Source organism: Gigantopelta aegis, chromosome 6, assembly GCF_016097555.1.
Source record: "Gigantopelta aegis isolate Gae_Host chromosome 6, Gae_host_genome, whole genome shotgun sequence".
In the NCBI taxonomy this organism is placed as follows: domain Eukaryota; kingdom Metazoa; phylum Mollusca; class Gastropoda; order Neomphalida; family Peltospiridae; genus Gigantopelta; species Gigantopelta aegis.
In genome coordinates this window covers 17,553,749-17,574,784 of record NC_054704.1, presented here as the reverse complement: position 1 = coordinate 17,574,784, position 21,036 = coordinate 17,553,749, and the positions used below count along the sequence as shown (strand labels likewise).

Genomic DNA, 21,036 nt, shown 5'->3' with positions numbered 1-21,036 from the left:
GTTATTTGCAACGTGCATCTAAAGCCTCAACTTTATATTACAATTACGTAAATATTCTACCTCGTAAACATTGTTTTGTTTAATGGTGCACTTAGAGAACATTGATTTATTAATCAGCAGCTACTGGATGTCAAACATTTGATAATTCTGACATTTTTCCATTGGCAGAAAGGAATCTTTTATGTACACTTGTCTATATATAAGATAACACATACCACGGCATTTGATATATCAGTCGTGGAGAATGGGTACTTTGAGTGGATTCGATACTACGGGGGGTCGGGGTGGGGTTAGGGTCGATGGAGGAGTCAGGAAACCAATTGTCCCCCCCCCCCCTCCCAAAAAAAAAAAATATATATATATATACTACTCAAAAGAATTTAAGGGTCAGACGATATTTTCGACATTATTTTCTGAATGTCAATTATATTAGCTAGACCATAATGTCACGCATGGTATTGTTCCATTTTGACGAAAGTGGGTCTAAGCAACCCATAAATGAATTAAAATCCACTGTCATTGACACTGTCGACTAGTTCTAATGGCGAAAACATGCTTACATTTGCACGTAAATTAGGGCGAAAGCGAAAGGTCTGCTAAGTGCCCATAACTTGCTTTTTCACAAAGCGCTTCATTCGCACGCTTTGCACGTGTATTCCATGTTCCCAATGCTGAATTTCCGTATAATTGGAGCTTGCGTTCGTGTACGGTGCACACTCCAAATTCGACAATGGTACGACTTCAACTGACTATCGAAGATCGAGGAAGGGCTATTGCTTGGCTTCAAGATGGCAATACGCAACGAAATGTTGCTATGAGACTTGGTGTCAGTCAGAGTGTCGTTGGCCGGCTGTGGCAACGGTACCAAGCAACGAATTCTGTTCGAAATCGTCCACGTTCGGGAAGACCCCGAAGCACTACAAATAGAGAGGACCGCTACATCACCAATATGGCTCTACGTCAACGCACAACCACTGCACGCCGATTACGTGACAATCTGCGGACTGCGACTGGAACTCGAGTGTCTGATCAAACCATACGCAATCGTCTGAGAGCCAATAATCTACGCTGCCGTCGCCAGGCTGTTCGACCACCACTCCTACCACGTCACAGAACGGCCAGACGTCACTGGTGCACGCTTCATCTGCGGTGGCAACGTGTTCAGTGGGGTCGAGTGATGTTCACTGATGAGTCCAGGTTTAGTCTCCAGTTCAACGACGGTCGGGTTCGTGTCTACAGACGTCCTGGGGAGCGCTTCGCTGACGTTAACGTTAGACAACGTCACCGGTTCGGTGGTGGCAGCGTCATGGTGTGGGGCGGCATCTCTATCCACCACAGGACCCCCCTCTATGTGGTGGATGGCAATCTGAATGGAATCCGCTATCTGAATGAGATTATCCGGCCGTTGGTTCTCCCAGGCCTTCAGCAGATTGGCGGCGGGGCAGTTCTGCAGGATGACAATGCCAGACCCCACCGCGCCAGGGTGGTAACGGACTTTCTCAGACAACAAGGTATCGCCAGGATGGATTGGCCAGCATATTCGCCTGACTTGGCCCCAATAGAGAACGCCTGGGACGAATTAGGCAGGAGAGTTCGGGATAACCATGCCCCTTCGGCCAACTTTCATGATCTGGGTCAACTTCTTATGGCAGAGTGGCAGGCCATTCCCCAAGAGTTCTTCAGACGTCTGATCAACAGCATGAGGCAACGATGTGTCGAGTGTATTCGCGCCAGGGGTGGATTCACACACTATTAAACGAATGTTCTAATGTGTAAAATCCATGTTTGACAACCTTCAACTTTGACAGCATGCCATGTGACTTTCTTGTATACAGTGACGTTTATTTGTGTTTTTTTGTAAATATGGAACAATAAATAAAACATTTGGTGTAGTTTACATCATCAATCTAATACACTCTGAAACTTATTTGGTTATAAATTTTTGACCCTTAAATTCTTTTGATAAAATGTGCCCTGGAAAGAAGACATAGCAATATATTGTCGTAGAGGTATTTATTACAATACAAAATTATATATTTTCTATTTCAAAATCTTATCTTAACATTCATTCTTTCCTTCCTTCTTTCCTTCCTTCTTTCTTTTTTTCCCTCTAAACCTTTTTCTTTCTTTACGTCTAACTTCACTGTTAACCCCATATATTACATAATTATTTTATATATACATGTTTAATTATACTGTTGTAATGTACCATATGTAGTCATGTTTTGTTTATAGCACGTCTGTAAGGTAGTGATATCAGGGCCCCCAACCCTAACACTACCATATATGTTTCTGGGGTTAATAAACCTGCTTTTTTAAAGAGTGTCCTTTTTGTTTAAATAAGCATTTTTGTCTAGTTGGAAATTGCATTATATTACATGTTATGTGCCTTGATCCATTTGTTTTCACTGCACCCTCTAATTATTTTAAGTCTGGTATGGCCGTGATAAAACATATTTTCTACTGCGTTACGTACCGTTCTATTGCCTAGCAAAGTGCCGTTGCCTTGCCTAACTGAGTGATAACAATGATGCAGTTACACCCTAGAAAAATACTAAAAAGTGCCATTTTAATATTTATTACTGCACCTGGTCATTTACAAAGGCGGATCTATCCCTCCAAAATATATCAAAGTACCCCTTTTTATGGACAATTTGTTTACAACTTTCACTGAGGTGCGCTTTTTAGGGATTTGTCCTTGGTCCCCTCCATAAAACAATTCCTTGGTCCACCCTTGAGTTACAGCTTGGTACGGCCCCGAAAGTATCAAAAGCCTTAAGAAATTGATATAGGGACACCGTTCTCACCTGTAAGTGACTGTTCCGAGCGCGTGCTTGACCACAGACATTTGGCTATGGCGACGTACGTGTAACCCATCACCAGAATTGGCAGAATGTAGAAGGCTACGATCATAAACATGTGGAAGTTAAACTCAAGTCGAAACATATTCGATCGAGGTCCACATGACGTCATCAAGATGGTCAGCTCTTTAGGAATCAGGTTGTCGGGTTTCTCGGCGAAAATCCAAAGACGCGGCGTCGAAGCCGCATGCGCTGTGACCCAGATCACGATAAGGGCGCCAACGACTCTTCTTCGAGTTTCCTTGAAGGTCAAAGGTCGACATATGGCAAACCAGCGCTCCACGGAGATGGCGGTCAAGGTCATGACAGACACTATCACGGACACAGTCTGTAATAGAAACAATAACTATTTAGACAAACAGAAAAAAGAAACCTAGTGGAATTGTGACGGTACATGCTCTTAATATTAATTGTTTTAGAGGGTCGTGTGCACTTGTTACGTAATACTTCTGCGCGACAGTCCTCGATCGGTACGCCTAATACACACCCTTAGCCAGGTGCGGAGGCCATGTGGCGAGTAGTTACGTAATACGCGAGTGCGGTTTTTACAACCGTGATTTGGCGACGATGGCGTCAGTAAGTCTGACGATCAGAGAGAAATAATACCGCTTGGTCGCGGTGGAAATATCAGATAATAGGGGGAGGTACCGCCTTGTACCCCCAGGCGAATTTCTGATTTTATAATAAATAGCTAGTTTTTTTTAGAGATATCGGGGAGAACCAAAAAGGAAGGTATCCCAGGGGAACGTGTCCGTCCGGACTGGTAAATATATTATTTCTGCTCTGTGTATAACCTTGATGTGATTGATGTGACTTTAAATATTTTAATACTGTATTATACCAATATTCTTTAGACAGTGTCTTCGGTCATCTGACGAAGTAAATCGTAGACTTTTTGTTCTAACATTATATGAGTATTTGGTAAAATAAAGCTTAGCCAGTCATCCTAGAAGACCTAGGTAAACTGTAGGTTATTGTCTTTATTGTGATAGGTACCAGTATTAATTCTGTGTTACAAGGTTACTGAATGAGTAGTTAAGGGTTAATTAAAAATTAACCAGTTAGGAATAGTGTTGTAATTCCTTTATTAATTAAGTTCTCCTGGCAGCGTTTCTCAATTATCACACGTTATTGAACGAGTAGTAAGGGTTAATTAAAAATTAACCAGTTAGGAATAGAGTGGTAATTCCTTTATTAATTAACTTCTCCTAGAAGCGTTTCTCAATTATCACACGTGTGGGTGTTGTGTCACGGTGAAGTGATTCGCATATTGTGTAACTAGACACCTAGAGATTAACTAATTAAGTGATCAGTTCTGGGTTGTTATTATTGTTGTTATTAATTAACTACTACGGCTGTACATTTGTCAGCGTAGGTTAATACAGATTCCAAAGTGTATTGTGTTTTGTTGTGTTTCTAGTGAACTAAACGTGCTATATTACATATACTTATATAAGATAGTATCTCTGATCATACCTAGAGACGAACCATACTAGGGTTTAACAGCCTGTTACAGAGAGATCTAATAGATATACAGTTAGGAGAGATATTTTGATAATCGTATTTTATTCAGTTACGGGAATTATAGAATCCCCATGACAGGAGTAGAAAATTGGGGCGCTCGTCCGGGATCTGAAACGGGACATGCATATTAAAAAAAGTATTGTTTGTAAATGGGGGCTTTAAAAATTAATTTTTACACATTTACCAGAAGTAGCACGTTGTTCACTAGAAAATTAATTAATAATAAGTGCGTCATATCTAAACATGGATAAGAATTTGCTGGATAGGCCTACGCTCAGTGTAGTGGAGATTAAGCGAGCACGTAAGGCCGAGTTAGTTGAAATCGCGGGTGAGCGAGAAATTGATTTAACATCAGCTAAAACCTTAGGAGATATAAGGACAATTATTATCCAGGAAGTTTTTGGTGATAGTCCTGTTATGGAAGAAAGTGAGATTGTTCCAGAGATAGAGATAAGTGACTTGAGTATGGAACAACAGTTAGCTTTTAAAAAGCTTGAGTACGAAAGAGAAGAACGTGCATTAAATAGAGAGAGAGAGAGAGAGAGAGAGAGAGAGAGAGAGAGAGAGAGAGAGAGAGAGAGAGAGAGAGAGAGAGAGAGAGAGAGAGAGAGAGAGAGAGAAAGAAGATAGAGATAGAGAAAAAGAAGATAGAGATAGAGAGAGAGAGAGAGAGAGAGAGAAAGAGAAGAGAGGGAGAGAGAAGATAGAGATAGGGATAGAGAAGATAGAGAGAGAGAGAGAGAAAGAGAAGAGAGAAATAGAGAAGATAGACATAGCGATAGAGAAAGAGAAGAGAGGGATAGAGAGAGAGAGAGAGAGAAAGAGAAGAGAGGGATAGAGAATTCCAGTTAGAAAAATTAAAAGTGGAACATGAGTTAAAGTTGAATACTGAAGAAGTTAGACGTGAGGCGGGAAATGGTTTTAACATGTCGGAGGCTTATAGATCAGTGCCTGTATTTGACGATCAGGAGTTAGACATGTTCTTCCAACTTTTTGAACGGGCCGCTAAGCAGCTAAATTGGCCGCAGTCTAAGTGGACATTGTTAGCCGTGTCTAAGTTTAAGGGGAAGGCTAGTGTCGCTTATAATTCAATGAGTGATGAGCGAGGAAGTCAGTACGACCTAGTTAAGGCTGCGGTGTTGAGGGCGTATGAATTACGACCTGAGGATTATCGTTTACGGTATAGCGAGTTGAGAAAAACGCAGGGTCAGTCTTATAGTGAGTTTGTGGCTAAGAAGGCAGGGATGTTTGATAAATGGGTGGTGTCTCATCAGGTAGAGTCATATACCGAGTTACGGGAGTTGTTGATCTTACAGGACATTAAAAATGGATTACCAGTTAGCTTACGTATTCATTTAGAGGATCGTGATGTCAAAAAGATAGAGGAGGCAGGCATAGTGGCAGATGATTACGTGTTAATACACAAAGCTCAGGCAGTACCGGGTAGCTCTTTACAACAGGGTGATAAGAAGAAATTTCAGCCAGGTTTTTCCGGGGAAAGTAACTATCGGGGAGAGTCATCTAGTTGGTCAGCTAGTCAGGCAAGGAATGCACCTGGTGGGCAAAGTAAGGATAGACCTGCATTATCAGCCAATGCACGAACTTTTCGTCCACATTGCAGTTACTGTAAAAAGGATAACCATCTTATCGGGGACTGTTTTAAAAGGAAACGCGATAATGCGCAAGTGGTCGGTTTAGTGAGGTCAGCTCCGTTAGCGAGAGAGTTAATGGTTAGTCCCATGGCAGAGAAAGTAAACCCATATGTGTCCACTGGTATGGTTTGTGATGTGAAACAAGAATTGAGTCCTAAGGCAATATCAATCTATAGAGATACCGGGTGTAGTCAGAGTCTGATCACGCAAGAGTGTTTAGCTGGTATTGAAAATTCAGATACGGGACGTAGTTTGGTTTTAACCTCGGTTACTGGAGAAAATATGGTTGTCAGGTTACATAAGGTTTTCTTGTGTTCGAAGTTTGTGACGGGACCAGTCATTATGGGTGTTGTGAAGGACTTGCCTTTTGAAAACATAGGAGTTTTGTTGGGAAATGATTTGACTAGTCAGTGTTGTCAGCCGAAATGTGACCAACTGTTAATTAAAGACAGCACGTTACCAATAGAAGAGTGTGAGGTTGATGAGATTAAATATCCTGCGTGTGTAATGACTAGGGCTATGGCCAGTAGGTTAGCACGAGACCCAGAGGATATTTGTGATTTGTCTGATACGTGTGTGAGCCATGAAATTGGAGTGGATGAGGTTATCAGTAAAATGGTAGATAAGTCAACTGAGGAATTAAATGTGGTGGAACCTGTTGATCTCCCGCAGAGGGTAAATGAACCAGTTGTGTTTGATAGAGGGGACTTACCTTGTAATAGACAAGAGTTAGTACTAGAGCAGGGGGCTGATCCAAATTTGTTGGCAGCTCGCACTACCTTGTTAACTGTGGACAAGGGAGTATTAATGAATAAGAGAGTTAGAGATAGAAAGGATAGGAAGCAACTGAGCCAAGCTCAGAGCAAAATAAAATCAGTGTTTGATAGGAAGGCTAAGAGTCGGGAATTTAAACCAGGGGATAAAGTGCTGCTGTACCTTCCCATTAAACGGGGTTCATTACAGAACAGGTATTTCGGTCCCTATGTTGTGCACAAACGGGTTAATGAGACAGGGTATGTGATAAACACTCCTGATAGGGTTAGGAAAAGTAGGTATTGTCACATCAATTTGCTAAAAGGTTATTTTGACAGACTGCCGATAGTTCCAGTGTTGCCGGTCCAAATTGAGAGTCACTCAATTTCCTGTGATGACGTCAAGCCTGCAGAGATCAAGTTGGCCAACGGCCAGATTCTAGCAGACTTGAACCCCCAGCGAGCAAAGTTGACTACGTTGAAACAAGACAATGTTTCCATTTGTCAGAACCTTCCAACGGTTACCAATACCTTAAGCCAAGATGTGCGCTTGGAACCCAACGCTACACCGATTCGACAGCATGCCTATCGGAGAAAACCTGGAAAACGTGCGACGCTGAAAAAGAAGGAAACGAAGTTCCATTGGTCAGGTGAATGCGAGAAGTCATTCAACCGTCTCAAGCAGAGGCGCTACTCGTCTCCCGTGATGGCAGCACCAGACTACCGAATGCCGTTCAAGCTAGCTGTGGGTGCCAGTGACTTGGGTGCTGGAGCTGTGCTGTTCCAAGAAGACGAAGACGGACTGGACCATCCTAATGAAAGCCTCCAACCAGAGAGTTTTGAGATGGAGTCTTCCTCTGCAAGAATACCCAATTACCATTGGACATATCAAGGGCACATCCAAAGTAACCGCTGATGCCCTGTCCCGAAGTTGAACGTTATGATAATGTGTTGACATTCTTGATTTCTGTTTTGTTTATATATATTTTATTTTGTATACCAGGGACTCAGAGACTCAGTGTGATTACTGGTAGTCACCTTATTATTACATGTGTTATAAATGCCCGTATGCGTCGGTTAACGCACCTTTCTGTTTTAATGTAGTATATTTCCCTATTCCTAGAGTAGAGGAAATATCCTTTTTGAGGTGGGGGTGTGTGACGGTACATGCTCTTAATTTCTTTTCGCATGTGGCGATATTAATTGTTTTTGAGGGTCGTGTGCACTTGTTACGTAATACTTCTGCGCGACAGTCCTCGATCGGTACGCCTAATACACACCCTTAGCCAGGTGCGGAGGCCATGTGGCGAGTAGTTACGTAATACCCCTGCGAGTGCGGTTTTTACAACCGTGATTTGGCGACGATGGCGTCAGTAAGTCTGACGATCAGAGAGAAATAATACCGCTTAGTCGCGGTGGAAATATCAGATGATAGGGGGAGGTACCGCCTTGTACCCCCAGGCGAATTTCTGATTTTATAATAAATAGCTAGTTTTTTAGAGATATCGGGGAGAACCAAAAAGGAAGGTATCCCGGGGGAACGTGTCCGTCCGGACTGGTAAATATATTATTTCTGCTCTGTGTATAACCTTGATGTGATTTTAAGTCTGGTATGGATTTAATACTGTATTATACCAATATTCTTTAGACAGTGTCTTCGGTCATCTGACGAAGTAAATCGTAGACTTTTTGTTCTAACATTATATGAGTATTTGGTAAAATAAAGCTTAGCCAGTCATCCTAGAAGACCTAGGTAAACTGTAGGTTATTGTCTTTATTGTGATAGGTACCAGTATTAATTCTGTGTTACAAGGTTAATGAATAAGTAGTTAAGGGTTAATTAAAAATTAACCAGTTAGGAATAGTGTTGTAATTCCTTTATTAATTAAGTTCTCCTGGCAGCGTTTCTCAATTATCACACGTTATTGAACGAGTAGTAAGGGTTAATTAAAAATTAACCAGTTAGGAATAGAGTGGTAATTCCTTTATTAATTAACTTCTCCTAGAAGCGTTTCTCAATTATCACACGTGTGGGTGTTGTGTCACGGTGAAGTGATTCGCATATTGTGTAACTAGACACCTAGAGATTAACTAATTAAGTGATCAGTTCTGGGTTGTTATTATTGTTGTTATTAATTAACTACTACGGCTGTACATTTGTCAGCGTAGGTTAATACAGATTCCAAAGTGTATTGTGTTTTGTTGTGTTTCTAGTGAACTAAACGTTCTATATTACATATACTTATATAAGATCGTATCTCTGATCATACCTAGAGACGAGCCATACTAGGGTTTAACAGCCTGTTACAGAGAGATCTAATAGATATACAGTTAGGAGAGATATTTTGATAATCGTGTTTTATTCAGTTACGGGAATTATAGAATCCCCGTGACAGGAATATAATACTTAGAGTCATAGACCCTAGTTTTAACCCGTGAAAATAGATTCTAAGTTTGGCTAATCTATAAAACCTGTAACATATTTGGATAAAGTTACAATAGAGAGAAACTAGAGTGTCTGAGATTGAAACGGGGAAATATTCATAAAAATAGACTAGAGATCGTCTTCATAACAATTACTTTTCGGAAGTAGCCTACGTGCGTTTAAAAAAGAAAGAACACAAAGAAAGAAAAATGCATTCCGTGGTATTAAAAACACCAGGATTATCAGAAACACTTCGGGAAAAAGAAAGAAAGAAATGTTTTTATTTAACGACGCACTCAACACATTTTATTTACGGTTATGGCGTCAGACATATGGTCATATATTGAGAGAGGAAACCCGCTGTCGCCACTTCATGGGCTACTCTTTTCGATTAGCAGCATGGGATCTTTTATATGCACCATCCCACAGACAGAGTAGTACATACCACGGTCTTTGATATACCAGTCGTGGTGCACTGGCTGGAACTAGAAATAGCCCAATGGGCAGAAACACTTCGGATGCACGGATATGGATATGAACAGTGCGATGTAAGTAATGTTTGATTTCAGGTGTAAAACAACCCGGCTTTATTGCCACTTTATTGAGAATCAGACAGATTTTGCCTTAAATGTTTGTATTTTTATGTGCCCTGATTTCCGCTTAGGTATTATAAATTACATAACAGTTTGAAAAATCAGATCACACACACAGTGACAAGAACTTAACCCGCTTCAGCAATAAAAAGACCCCCAAAGAATACAACGTATCAGAAGGATTTGCAATACAAATTTATTTATTTATTGTGAAAAATTCAGTCTTTACAACGAAAGATGCTCATTTGCATGTATTGCATACACCTACATTTGTTGTGAAGAATTTGACTTGCATTTCAGGACATCTAGGGATAAATTGACAAAGCCTGTTTTAATGGTACACGCGTGTAACTACATATATATATATTAAAAATACTTTAAAACCTGCGTTTAAAACAAGACCAGCCATTGTAAATTCGGAACCCATTTTTTTTTTTACTTTTCCGCGGGAACATGCACGCAACTGTTTTAGTATCTCTAGAATTGACAGTATCAGTGTACCAGCTACTACTGTGTTTGAAACCTGCGAGGTGTTAACAAAACTAGGATGCTAATTTGTGTCCTGCTCTGCGGAACTAGGCTTGTCGAAGACGCTTCCCGTAATGTCTGAAACTATCAGCTTAACCCCAGTTTTCTTCTAATTCACTCTAAAAGTGAGGGATGGTGGTATTGATATACATGGTGTAAATGTTCATTGAAACACTGCGTATAACAGTTTTAGCAACACATGTAACGATTGTCGTCTATGAGATTTGATGTGGTGTAAGATAGAAATGAGAAGTTTGTTTTGTTTAACGACACCACTGGAGCACATCGGCTATTGGATGTCAAACACATGGTCATTTTTGACACAGTCATAGAGCGGAAACCCGCTACATGTTTTTTTAATTAGTAGCAAGGGATCTTTTATATGCACTATCCCACAGACAAAAAAGCACATACCACGGCCTTTGATATACCAGTCGTGGTGCACTGGCTGGAACGAGCTAGAAATGAAGCAATAATGCATTGCATTTCTCGTTTATCTATTTAGCATGAGTTGTTAATGCACTCCTCTTTATTTTCTCGCTAATACATTATCGTTTTGACAATGATTTATGAGTTTTGGGGTTTACATTTTCTGTTATTGGTCGTCCACTAACATGCATTATCTTCTTTTTTCTTTCTTCTGTTTCTTAATATATTTTAAAATAGTCAGTGTGTTTAGATACCTGTATACGTTTTTGACTAGAGCTCGTTTACATAACCGTTACTTCTCAGAGGTACCCACGTTTTTAGAACTAAGGAAGGAAATGTTTTATTTAACGACGCACTCAGCACATTTTATTTACGGTTATATGGCATCGGTCGCGTTTTTAGAATTATGTAAAATGCGTTTCGCGGTTTTACAAACAACAGAATGACCAGAAACACACGGATTTCTGATTTAGTTATAAAAAACCCCGGATTTAACAGTTAACAAGTTTGTTTTGTTTGACGACAACACTAGAGCACATTGATCAAACATTTGGTAATTTTGAGATATAGTCTTGGAGAGGAAACCCGCTATATTTTTGCATTAGTAGCGAGGGATCTTTTGTATGCACCATCCCACAGGCAGGATAGAACATACCACGGCATTTCATATACCAGTCGTGCAGATCTAACAGTGAAAAAAAACGCGGTAGTGTTTAAATACTAGGATCTGTCACTTTAACTCCGCCTACCCACTGCATTTAGCGATGCAATCACTATATCTTTGGGCATGGGCGCAATACGAACACAATACCTACACGATATAAACTGGATCACAAACTGGGCTACATAGCCATAGACGTACGTTTTTATAGGGTGGCGGGGGGGGGGGGGGGGGGGGGGGGGGGGGGGAGGCTGGCTTTTCCCCGAATTAATAGGAAATGCCCGAATCTGGATAACAACAGTTATTCACATTAGTATTAGTACTACGAAATAGCTAATTAGGGTTGCAAACCAATCATTAGGCATTTTAAAATGGATTACAACTAATTTTGAACCTAGAATGGTGGAAGTACATGGTAAAAAGGTCTCAGGTTAGCTCTTCCCGATTTTGATATTTTGCTCCCACACTAGGGAGATAGTTGTCCTCACTTCCTCCCTCTATTCCGTCTCATACACTTATGTACATAACCGTATGAGGCCTTCCCACTACTGGTATATTAAAAGCCGTGGTATGTATTATCCTGTCTGTGGAATGGTGCATATAAAAAATCCCTTGCTGCTAATAAAAAAAGTAGCCCATGAAGTGGCGACAGCGGGTTTCTCTCTCAATATCTGTATGGTCCTTAACCATGTGTCTGACGCCATATAACCGTAAATAAAATGTGTTGAGTGCGTCGTTAAATAAACCATTTCCTTCCTTCATTTCCTTTATGAGGCCCTCTTAACTCTTTCAATACAAATTAAATTTATATGGAAATAAAATAATTACAATTCTTTCTGCTAGGTTACTTCTCCTTAATACAGATTAATTCTATTTTTTAATATTATCTTTCAAACACAAACTGACGTCACAGATGCGCTTCGGGAGTTATTTTTCACTCCACGTTTTGTAAAAACACTGCTATTCTTACGCTAGCGTTGTTCCAGCTGTCCTCCCGGATACAAATTACGCCCTGACCTTAGCAAACGGAGATATGTTATCTAATTTATTTTTTATATATATATTTAATTTTTTTTTTTTTTTTTTAAATCGGTAAGTTGTATTTTGTGCACCAGGTCCGCGCCGCAGCTGTTGATTATGACGGTAATGAAAGGATCACCAGCCTGTTAGCAATTCAATCAGTAATGGATTACAGCCTAATGCCTAAGAGAAAAATGCCACATGTCTCATTAAGGGATTGCTTATATAACGAGACAAATAAATATGCTGCAATCGTTGATCAACAAATCCTATATATCTTAATCGTCTGACAAATGGAAAAAAAAAAAATCCATCGAGAATCGCCAACGTTAGAGGATAATCTATTTCCTCTAACGTGAGAGTATTTCTGAAACCTTTACCCCATATCACCCCACCGCCGTCTCTCTCCCCCCCCCCCCCCCCCATATGGTCTGTTCAGTAGTACAGAAAGCGTCTCTTATAACAGTTTCTAACCAGCAACCTGACGCCATATAACCGTAAATAAAATGTGTTGAGTGCGTCGTTAAATAAAACATTTCCTTCCTAACCAGCAACTTTTGTTTTGAAACTGTAAAGGTTATACATACTTTGAATTGCCCATACAAAATTACAACTAAATAGCTGCAAAAGCAAATTACTTTTATTAAAAATGTATAGATTGGCCCACAGCTTTAACATACGCCGACACCTTGTCCACATACGTGTATCGCAAAAAACAACAACAACAACAACAAACAACAACAACAACAACAACAACAAAAAACCCACAGAAAACCCCAACATTTACGGAATTGGCAACTAGCGCTGTTATGATAGGCATATGACGTAGGCTTTTCTATTTGCTTTTTCAATTTACTAAATATCCTCGGGTAAAAAAAATATTATACAAAGTAAATTATGCAAGTATTATCAGTGGAAATGTGTTGTTATTAAACACAAATAAATGTAAAAATAAATATAAATGAATATTGAAATGTGGCATTGTCAAAACATGTAAAGAATTTGCATAGTGCTGTTTAAAGGTGTGTTACCCTTGTTGTAAATGCCACATTTCAATATTCATTTACATTTATTTTTACATTTATTTGCGGACATCAAATGACAATAACACCCGGAAATCTAAAAACTCCATTTGGTTATGTCCATTGTAAACTGAATCGTTTTTCTACGGAACTAACTGTATATTTGGTATTTCTTGAAAACAACACTGGCTACAATCTAACTGTAGACCCTTGAATAGTCAACTTCGCCCGTTCCAATTGTTAATGACGTCATTTTCTAATGGCGTCATTAGCTTTCCGAGTGTTATTTTCATTTGATCCCGGAAAAAGAATGTAATTTTCATTTTTGAAAACATCAAAACAATTATTTGGTCGGTAAACTGTAAAAAGAAGCGAAAAATCACCGTATGCAAAGCAGAAAACTATCTGAATCAGTTACTATCGTCACAAGTAAACTAGGTGTCCTGTGTAAATATAGTCGCTTACTTGTGAATATTTATTCGATAGATTAATTTGTATTAGGAAACAGACTTATTGGTACTTAGTTCAGTAAACTATTCATTGTTGGGTTAGCATACCAACATCTTTTTATCCCATTGGAATTCCTTCAAAAGACGTGTCACACTTTTAGACACGTGGGGTATTTTTAACTATGCTATTTACGTTTCGTGGGATAAACTATAGGTTGTGGAATACCAAACAGTATTGTACCGGATCAAAGTTCGAAGGGCACCAAACTTATGATGGCGCATTAAATATGAGGCACCTTTGTGACAGGATTTGTTTCAACTTGCCGGTAAATTCCTGTAATTTAATTTGAACTTGTATCAATGTACCGTGTACTGTTGTGCTTGAAACGTGAGCCGGGTCTTCCTAATTTAGACTTCATTAATATTATAATGACAATTTTTGCAATGGTAAAGCGCTAGTATAATGTGCGGCTAGTCTAGGATCGATCTCCATCGGTGAGCGCGGTGGGCCTTTTTATCGTTCCAGCCAGTGCACTACGACTGGTATATCAAAGGTCGTGGGATGTGCTATCTTGTCTGTGGGATGGTGCTTATAAAAGATCCTTTGCTACTAATGGAAAAATGTAGCAAGTTTTCTCTGAAGACAGAGTAAAAATTACCAAATGTTCAAATAACCAATAATTAATAAATCAGTGTGCTCTAGTGGTGCCGTTAAACAACAACAACAAAACACCTTTAACTTTTTACCGCGGGTCTTCTCTTTAACCACTACATTAACAGAATAATCGGTTCATTACGAACTATTTCGAGACGAGTAGTCTCGCGTAATAATATGTACTGTCAATAGAGTGAACGACAGCCATGCCACAGAACAAACAGCCGAGGGAAAAACCAGCGAGAATTCAATCGTAACCATCATGTACACACACCATGGCGTAATGATGCGCCGTATTAACATACAAATAGACGCGTGATAGGGTCTTACTAAACACGCACATTACTGGGGGAATGTAGAACCAGCTAATCAGCTTTGCTTGAGGCATCCATAACCAAATCTAAGAGGCATAACAAGTTACGGCTGTTTTTTGTCAATGAGCTTATTTTATCCTCAGCCACGCGTTGGTCCTTAAGAATAGAAATGACAACACATTCAGCGTAGACCTAGTGTTACAAGTAGAAATGTGTAGTAGCCCGTCAGACTACCGGATTTGGGAATATGGTATCCCGATATGGATTTCATGCACCAAAAACAATGAATGAATGAATTAATGAATGAATGAAATAATGAATGAATGAAAGTTTAACGGCACCCCAGCACAAAAACTCGAAAACCCCCACCAAAAATCCAATCCCTAACAACAACAACAACAGCACAAGACAAAATCATGAAGTGTTAACGGCACAAGAAAAACGGTACGTGTTAAGGTAAGGACGAGGTAGATTGAAATGTGTGTAGGGGGATGGGGAGGAAAGTAATAATTTATCATTCTTTGTTGGCGAGTTTGATGCCTTGCATAACTCTACCCCGTGAGAGGGGCGGATCCAAGGTTTTATAAAGAGGGAGGGGGTTGCAAAATTCTAAAAAGGCCAATTTGATTTTGTCGAATGCAAAGGGAGCGATAACTTTACAGGCGTGTGTATGGGTCTGTGTGTGTGTGTGTGTGTGTGTGTGTGTGTGTGTGTGTGTGTGGGGGGGGGGGGGGGGGGTCGCTGGCATGCTCCCCAGAAAATGTTTAACTACAGAAGAAGGAAATGTTTTATTTAACGACACACTCAAGACATTATATGGCGTCAGACATATAGATAAGGACCACACAGATATTGGAAGAAGAAACCAGCTGTCGCAAGGCATCTTTTATATGCATCATCCCACATACAAGATAGCACATACCACGGCCTTTGATATACCAGTCGTTGTGTCCTGGATGGAACGAGAAATAGTCCAATGGGCCCACCGTCGGGGATCGATCCTAGACCGACCGCGATTCAATCGAGCGCTTTACCACTGGGCTACGTCCCGCCCCCGTTTAACTAAAGATGCTCAGAAACTCTTTTTCGGGACAGTTTAGTATTGTATATTCCGGATGATGAACTAAAAACAAAATCCCTAAAAAGGTGTTTCAAACGGGCGGAGAGAGAGAGAGTGTGTGTGTGTGTGTGTGTGTGTGTGTGTGTATGTGTGTGTGTGTGTGTGCGTGTGTGTGTGTGTGACAAGGATCCCTCTGGAACCGCCAAATCGTAAATCCCCTAAAACACCTACATATCCACAACCATAACAACAAATACAGTGAAATGAAAAAATATATATTTATCATAATATACTAGAAAATTGGTATATAAGCATAGCAGCTGCAGCTATTACGATTTGAAAAAAAGAAGAAGAAAAAGATACTACATATTGCAGGAAGCAAAAAGCAGTTGTAGCCGATTTATGGATTTAAACCCGCACAGTTATTCTACTGTAACTACTGGAGATCATTAAACAAAGACATACGCTACTGCAACTTAATTAAAGTTACCTTTGATGCAGTACGATTTGTCTATGGTGGTGATTTACCACACAGGATGCGCTACCTTCAGCTCATTACAGAAAAAGTATTTCAGGAAATATTAATTTTCCGAAAGCAATTTTGTCATGGATCTACCAAACCCATTCTGCACAAGAAGAGCCATTGTCTATTTATAATTATGACCTCATAATCTAATCACTTCGCATCTGTTAGCAGTCAGAATGTTATACAAAGCTTTTTACACTCTACAGTCGGCCATCCTAGTTTTCGATGCATATACCTCTTTTGTATTTATTAAAATTAATAATTTAAACAAACAGTTGAAGATAATGCGTACATTAATGGTAAACCCCCCCAAATAAAACCCCCAAACAAACAAACAACAACAACAACAACAAAAACCTGTAATAGCTGAAAGCATTGTACACAGCTTAGGCGACAGCGGGTTTCCTCTAAAAATATCTGTGTGGTCCTTAACCATATGTTTGACGCCATATAACCGTAAATAAAATGTGTTGAGTGCGTCGTCAAATAAAACATTTCCTTCCTTCTGTACACAGCTTAATATCTAGGACAGGGGAGGGGCATAGCCCAGTTGTAAAGCGCTTGACTGATGCGCGGTCGGTCTAGGATCGATCCATTGGGCTATTTCTCGTTCCAGCCAGTGCACTGGTATATCAAAGGCCGTGGTATGTGCTGTCCTGTCTGTAGGATGGTGCATATAATGGGAAATGTAGCAGGTTTCCTCCCTAAGACTATATATCAGAATTACCAAATGTTTGACATCCAATAGCCGATGATTAATAAATGAATGTACTCTAGTGGTGTCATTAAACAAAACAAACTTTAATTTTAATTTTAATGTCTAGGATAAGGAGCTTCAATAAAAACAGGGTAGGGTGGGTTGTGGGTTCAGATCGTGATGCCCACAGCGGCGTGAGTCGATCAACATCGGTCGACAAGTACCTGCAGTGTGGCAACTAGTAGGGGATTATTATAAAACAGGGTAGAGTGGGTTGTGGATTCAGATCGTGACGCCCACAGCGGCGTGGGTCGATCAACATCGGTCGACAAGTACCTGCAGTGTGGCAACTAGTAGGAGATTATTATAAAACAGGGTAGAGTGGGTTGTGGGTTCAGATCGTGACGCCCACAGCGGCGTGGGTCGATCAACATCGGTCGACAAGTACCTGCAGTGTGGCAACTAGTAGGGGATTATTATAAAACAGGGTAGAGTGGGTTGTGGGTTCAGATCGTGACGCCCACAGCGGCGTGGGTCGATCAACATCGGTCGACAAGTACCTGCAGTGTGGCAACTAGTAGGGGATTATTATAAAACAGGGTAGAGTGGGTTGTGGGTTCAGATCGTGACGCCCACAGCGGCGTGGGTCGATCAACATCGGTCGACAAGTACCTGCAGTGTGGCAACTAGTAGGGGATTATTATAAAACAGGGTAGAGTGGGTTGTGGGTTCAGATCGTGACGCCCACAGCGGCGTGGGTCGATCAACATCGGTCGACAAGTACCTGCAGTGTGGCAACTAGTAGGGGATAATTATAAAACAGGGTAGAGTGGGTTGTGGGTTCAGATCGTGACGCCCACAGCGGCGTGGGTCGATCAACATCGGTCGACAAGTACCTGCAGTGTGGCAACTAGTAGGGGATTATTATAAAACAGGGTAGAGTGGGTTGTGGGTTCAGATCGTGACGCCCACAGCGGCGTGGGTCGATCAACATCGGTCGACAAGTACCTGCATTGTGGCAACTAGTAGGGGATTATTATAAAACGCAGAGTTAATGTACTGTTACACAATGAGGCAGATTACCTTTTTAATGATGGAAGGTCAGAACAGGCACGCGCGGCACGGAAATAACAGCAACAAATATATTGAATAGGAAACAACAGAGAATTTTGTTTTCATTATCATTCAATCTTATATTCCGTCTGAAATCTTGTGAATTCACTAGATGTAACCTGGCCTACGCATGGGAAAGTTTAAATGGGGCGTGGTGGCCTTACACCGGTCTTTCTCCCCAAATATACGACCGTCGTGTAAATAGTCAGCTCTCCTTAGCCGATGCTATATAAACGTCCGACATATATATATATAGATGACGACGTTTATTGCGGATGTATTTACGAAATTCATCTGTGTATGCAATATTTAGCACGGTGTGTGTGCGGTAGTCGACTGGAACCGATCGCAAAACGTGTCCTGTGAACTTCGACATCGGGTGCAAAGAAGGTTGATAGCAGATCAAAAGAAAGAAGAAGCGATCATAATATAAAAGATCCTTTGCTGCTAATCAAAAAGAGTAGCCCATGAAGTGGCGACAGCGGGTTTCCTCTCTCAATATCTGTGTGGTCGTTAACCATATGTTCGACGCCATATAACCGTACATAAAATGTGTTGAGTGCGTCGTTAAATAAAACATTTCCATATAACCGCACATAAAATGTGTTGAGTGCGTCGTTAAATAAAACATTTCCATATAACCGTACATAAAATGTGTTGAGTGCGTCGTTAAATAAAACATTTCCATATAATCGTACATAAAATGTGTTGACTGCGTCGTTAAATAAAACATTTCCATATAACCGTACATAAAATGTGTGGAGTGCGTCGTTAAATAAAACATTTCCATATAACCGTACATAAAATGTGTTGAGTGCGTCGTTAAATAAAACATTTCCTTCCTTCCTTCTGTTAAAAAGGCCTTGCGTATTATACTATAGATACCATACACAAAAGCAATACAATCGGATTGTCGTTAGAACATATGTAAAGTAGATACATTACACGTAAACACAAATATCACAAGGTAGACAGATGGCTGTAAAAGGAATAGAAGAAAGTACAGGATAAAAAAATAGGATGAATGTCGATCTGTTAGATGTAATGCCGGTGTTAGCAATGATTGGTTTCAAATGCTGTCTTTAATGGGGTCATTAATACTCGGCCATTTATATTACATTATTGGCAATCTGTCAAACCAGTCATTTGGCCAATACGTTGTTCACTAATTGTGTTCGGTATGATTTAAAAAACAAAATGTCCTATATTTTGTCTTGTCAAATGTGTCAGGTATAACAGTATACTTGTTGGTGGGCTATTGTGATGGCGGTGTCATCCTTGTGTGACAAACGAGTTTTAAACTGTTAATATTGTTCAATGGTCTAATCCACAAAATTCTCGCAACTTTACGATCTCGTAGTGCAGTGCAAAAAGACTTGCAAGAACGATGCGATGTTACTTGGATATAAGCACTAAAATAAGTTAAAATGAAATAAAATGGAAACCCGCCACATTTTTCCATTAGTAGCAAGGGATCTTTTATATGAACCATCCCACCGACAGGATAGCATATACCACGGCCTTTGATATACCAGTCGTGGTGCACTGGCTGGAAAGAACAATAGCCAAGTGGGTCCACCGACTGGGATCGATCCTAGACCGATCGCGCATTAAGCGAGCGCTTTACCACTGGGCTACGTCCTGTCCATCGACTGCATGGAGTCGATCCTGCAACCCGACACGGCTCAAGATGACGCTCGACAATCACCGGGAAAAGGGAAGTAATTATGAATTACACTTTCAATTCATCCAACTTTTACCAGAAGGAAGTAAAATTGTACAGGTTTAAAATTACTCCGTAATTTTGCCAACATGATGTAGTATTACACAAATTATTGAAACATATTATTTACAGAAACAGTCAGTAATTGAAAACTTTGAGTCATATTATGGACCACGATTCACCTTCTGGGCAAATTGTTGTGTAGTAAATTCTGAAAACCGGAAGAGTAAAAATAAATCAATAACAATTCACACTGTTTGTAACATTACATTTACCAGAGAAGGTATTAATAGAGAAAATTACGTTCATCTCTGAAACTAAATATGCGCAAAATCATTTCACTTCCATTGGCGAAAATCTATATTTTTCTTTTTCCAATTTGACAAAGAAGTAAAATGTCGCAAAGGGAAAATGTGTTGACCTGCTGATATCAAGCCTTAAGAGTCGTGGACTGTCGCAAGCGTATCAACAGGTTTGAGGAAAACAATTCAATATGGAGCCAGAGTTCAAAACAAGGTCGAGAGAGAGGTTTCTTTGCAGGTTTTACGCGTGTTCTTTCAATGCCGCTGCATGCAAATGAAACGCCTTAAGTTTATTAAACCATGCCCCTGCAGGTCTCGAGTCGCCCCCATCATGTACTCCGGAATTACTCGATCGAATTCGATCAGCATGGCCACTCTTCACTCATAGAGGAAGCATTCGCATACAGAACACTTTTCTGCCTATTGGTACGGTTATCTTCATTCGATTGATGCCAGTTTATTAACCGTGCCATTGGTTAAGGCGATCGGATATAGGTTTAATATGGAGGCTTTGTAATAAGAGCTAATATCTCTTATTGGTATTTCTGGTATTAATATGCATAGACTCGAATAAAAGAAACTGTATGGAAACGAAAACGTGTGAGATGTAATGAATGCTTCTAGTAAGACATTAACAGTAATAAATGGTAACTCTTTTATTGTCCTCTGCATATGAAGGCTGGCCAGAAATAAATATGCATGTGTATTTTGCCGACCAACTTGTCGCCTC

General features: G+C 40.2%; 1 protein-coding gene across 1 annotated transcript in view; it reads right to left on the bottom strand.

Annotated features, from left to right (window-relative positions):
- The window catches only part of LOC121375909 (orexin receptor type 2-like), a 107,883-nt gene that overhangs the window by 18,865 nt on the left and 67,982 nt on the right, over positions 1-21,036 (bottom strand). Inside the window, exon 2 of the mRNA XM_041503611.1 lies at positions 2,808-3,189. Within this exon, the coding sequence (XP_041359545.1) occupies positions 2,808-3,189 (382 nt within the window). The remainder of the gene's footprint in view (positions 1-2,807; positions 3,190-21,036) is intronic.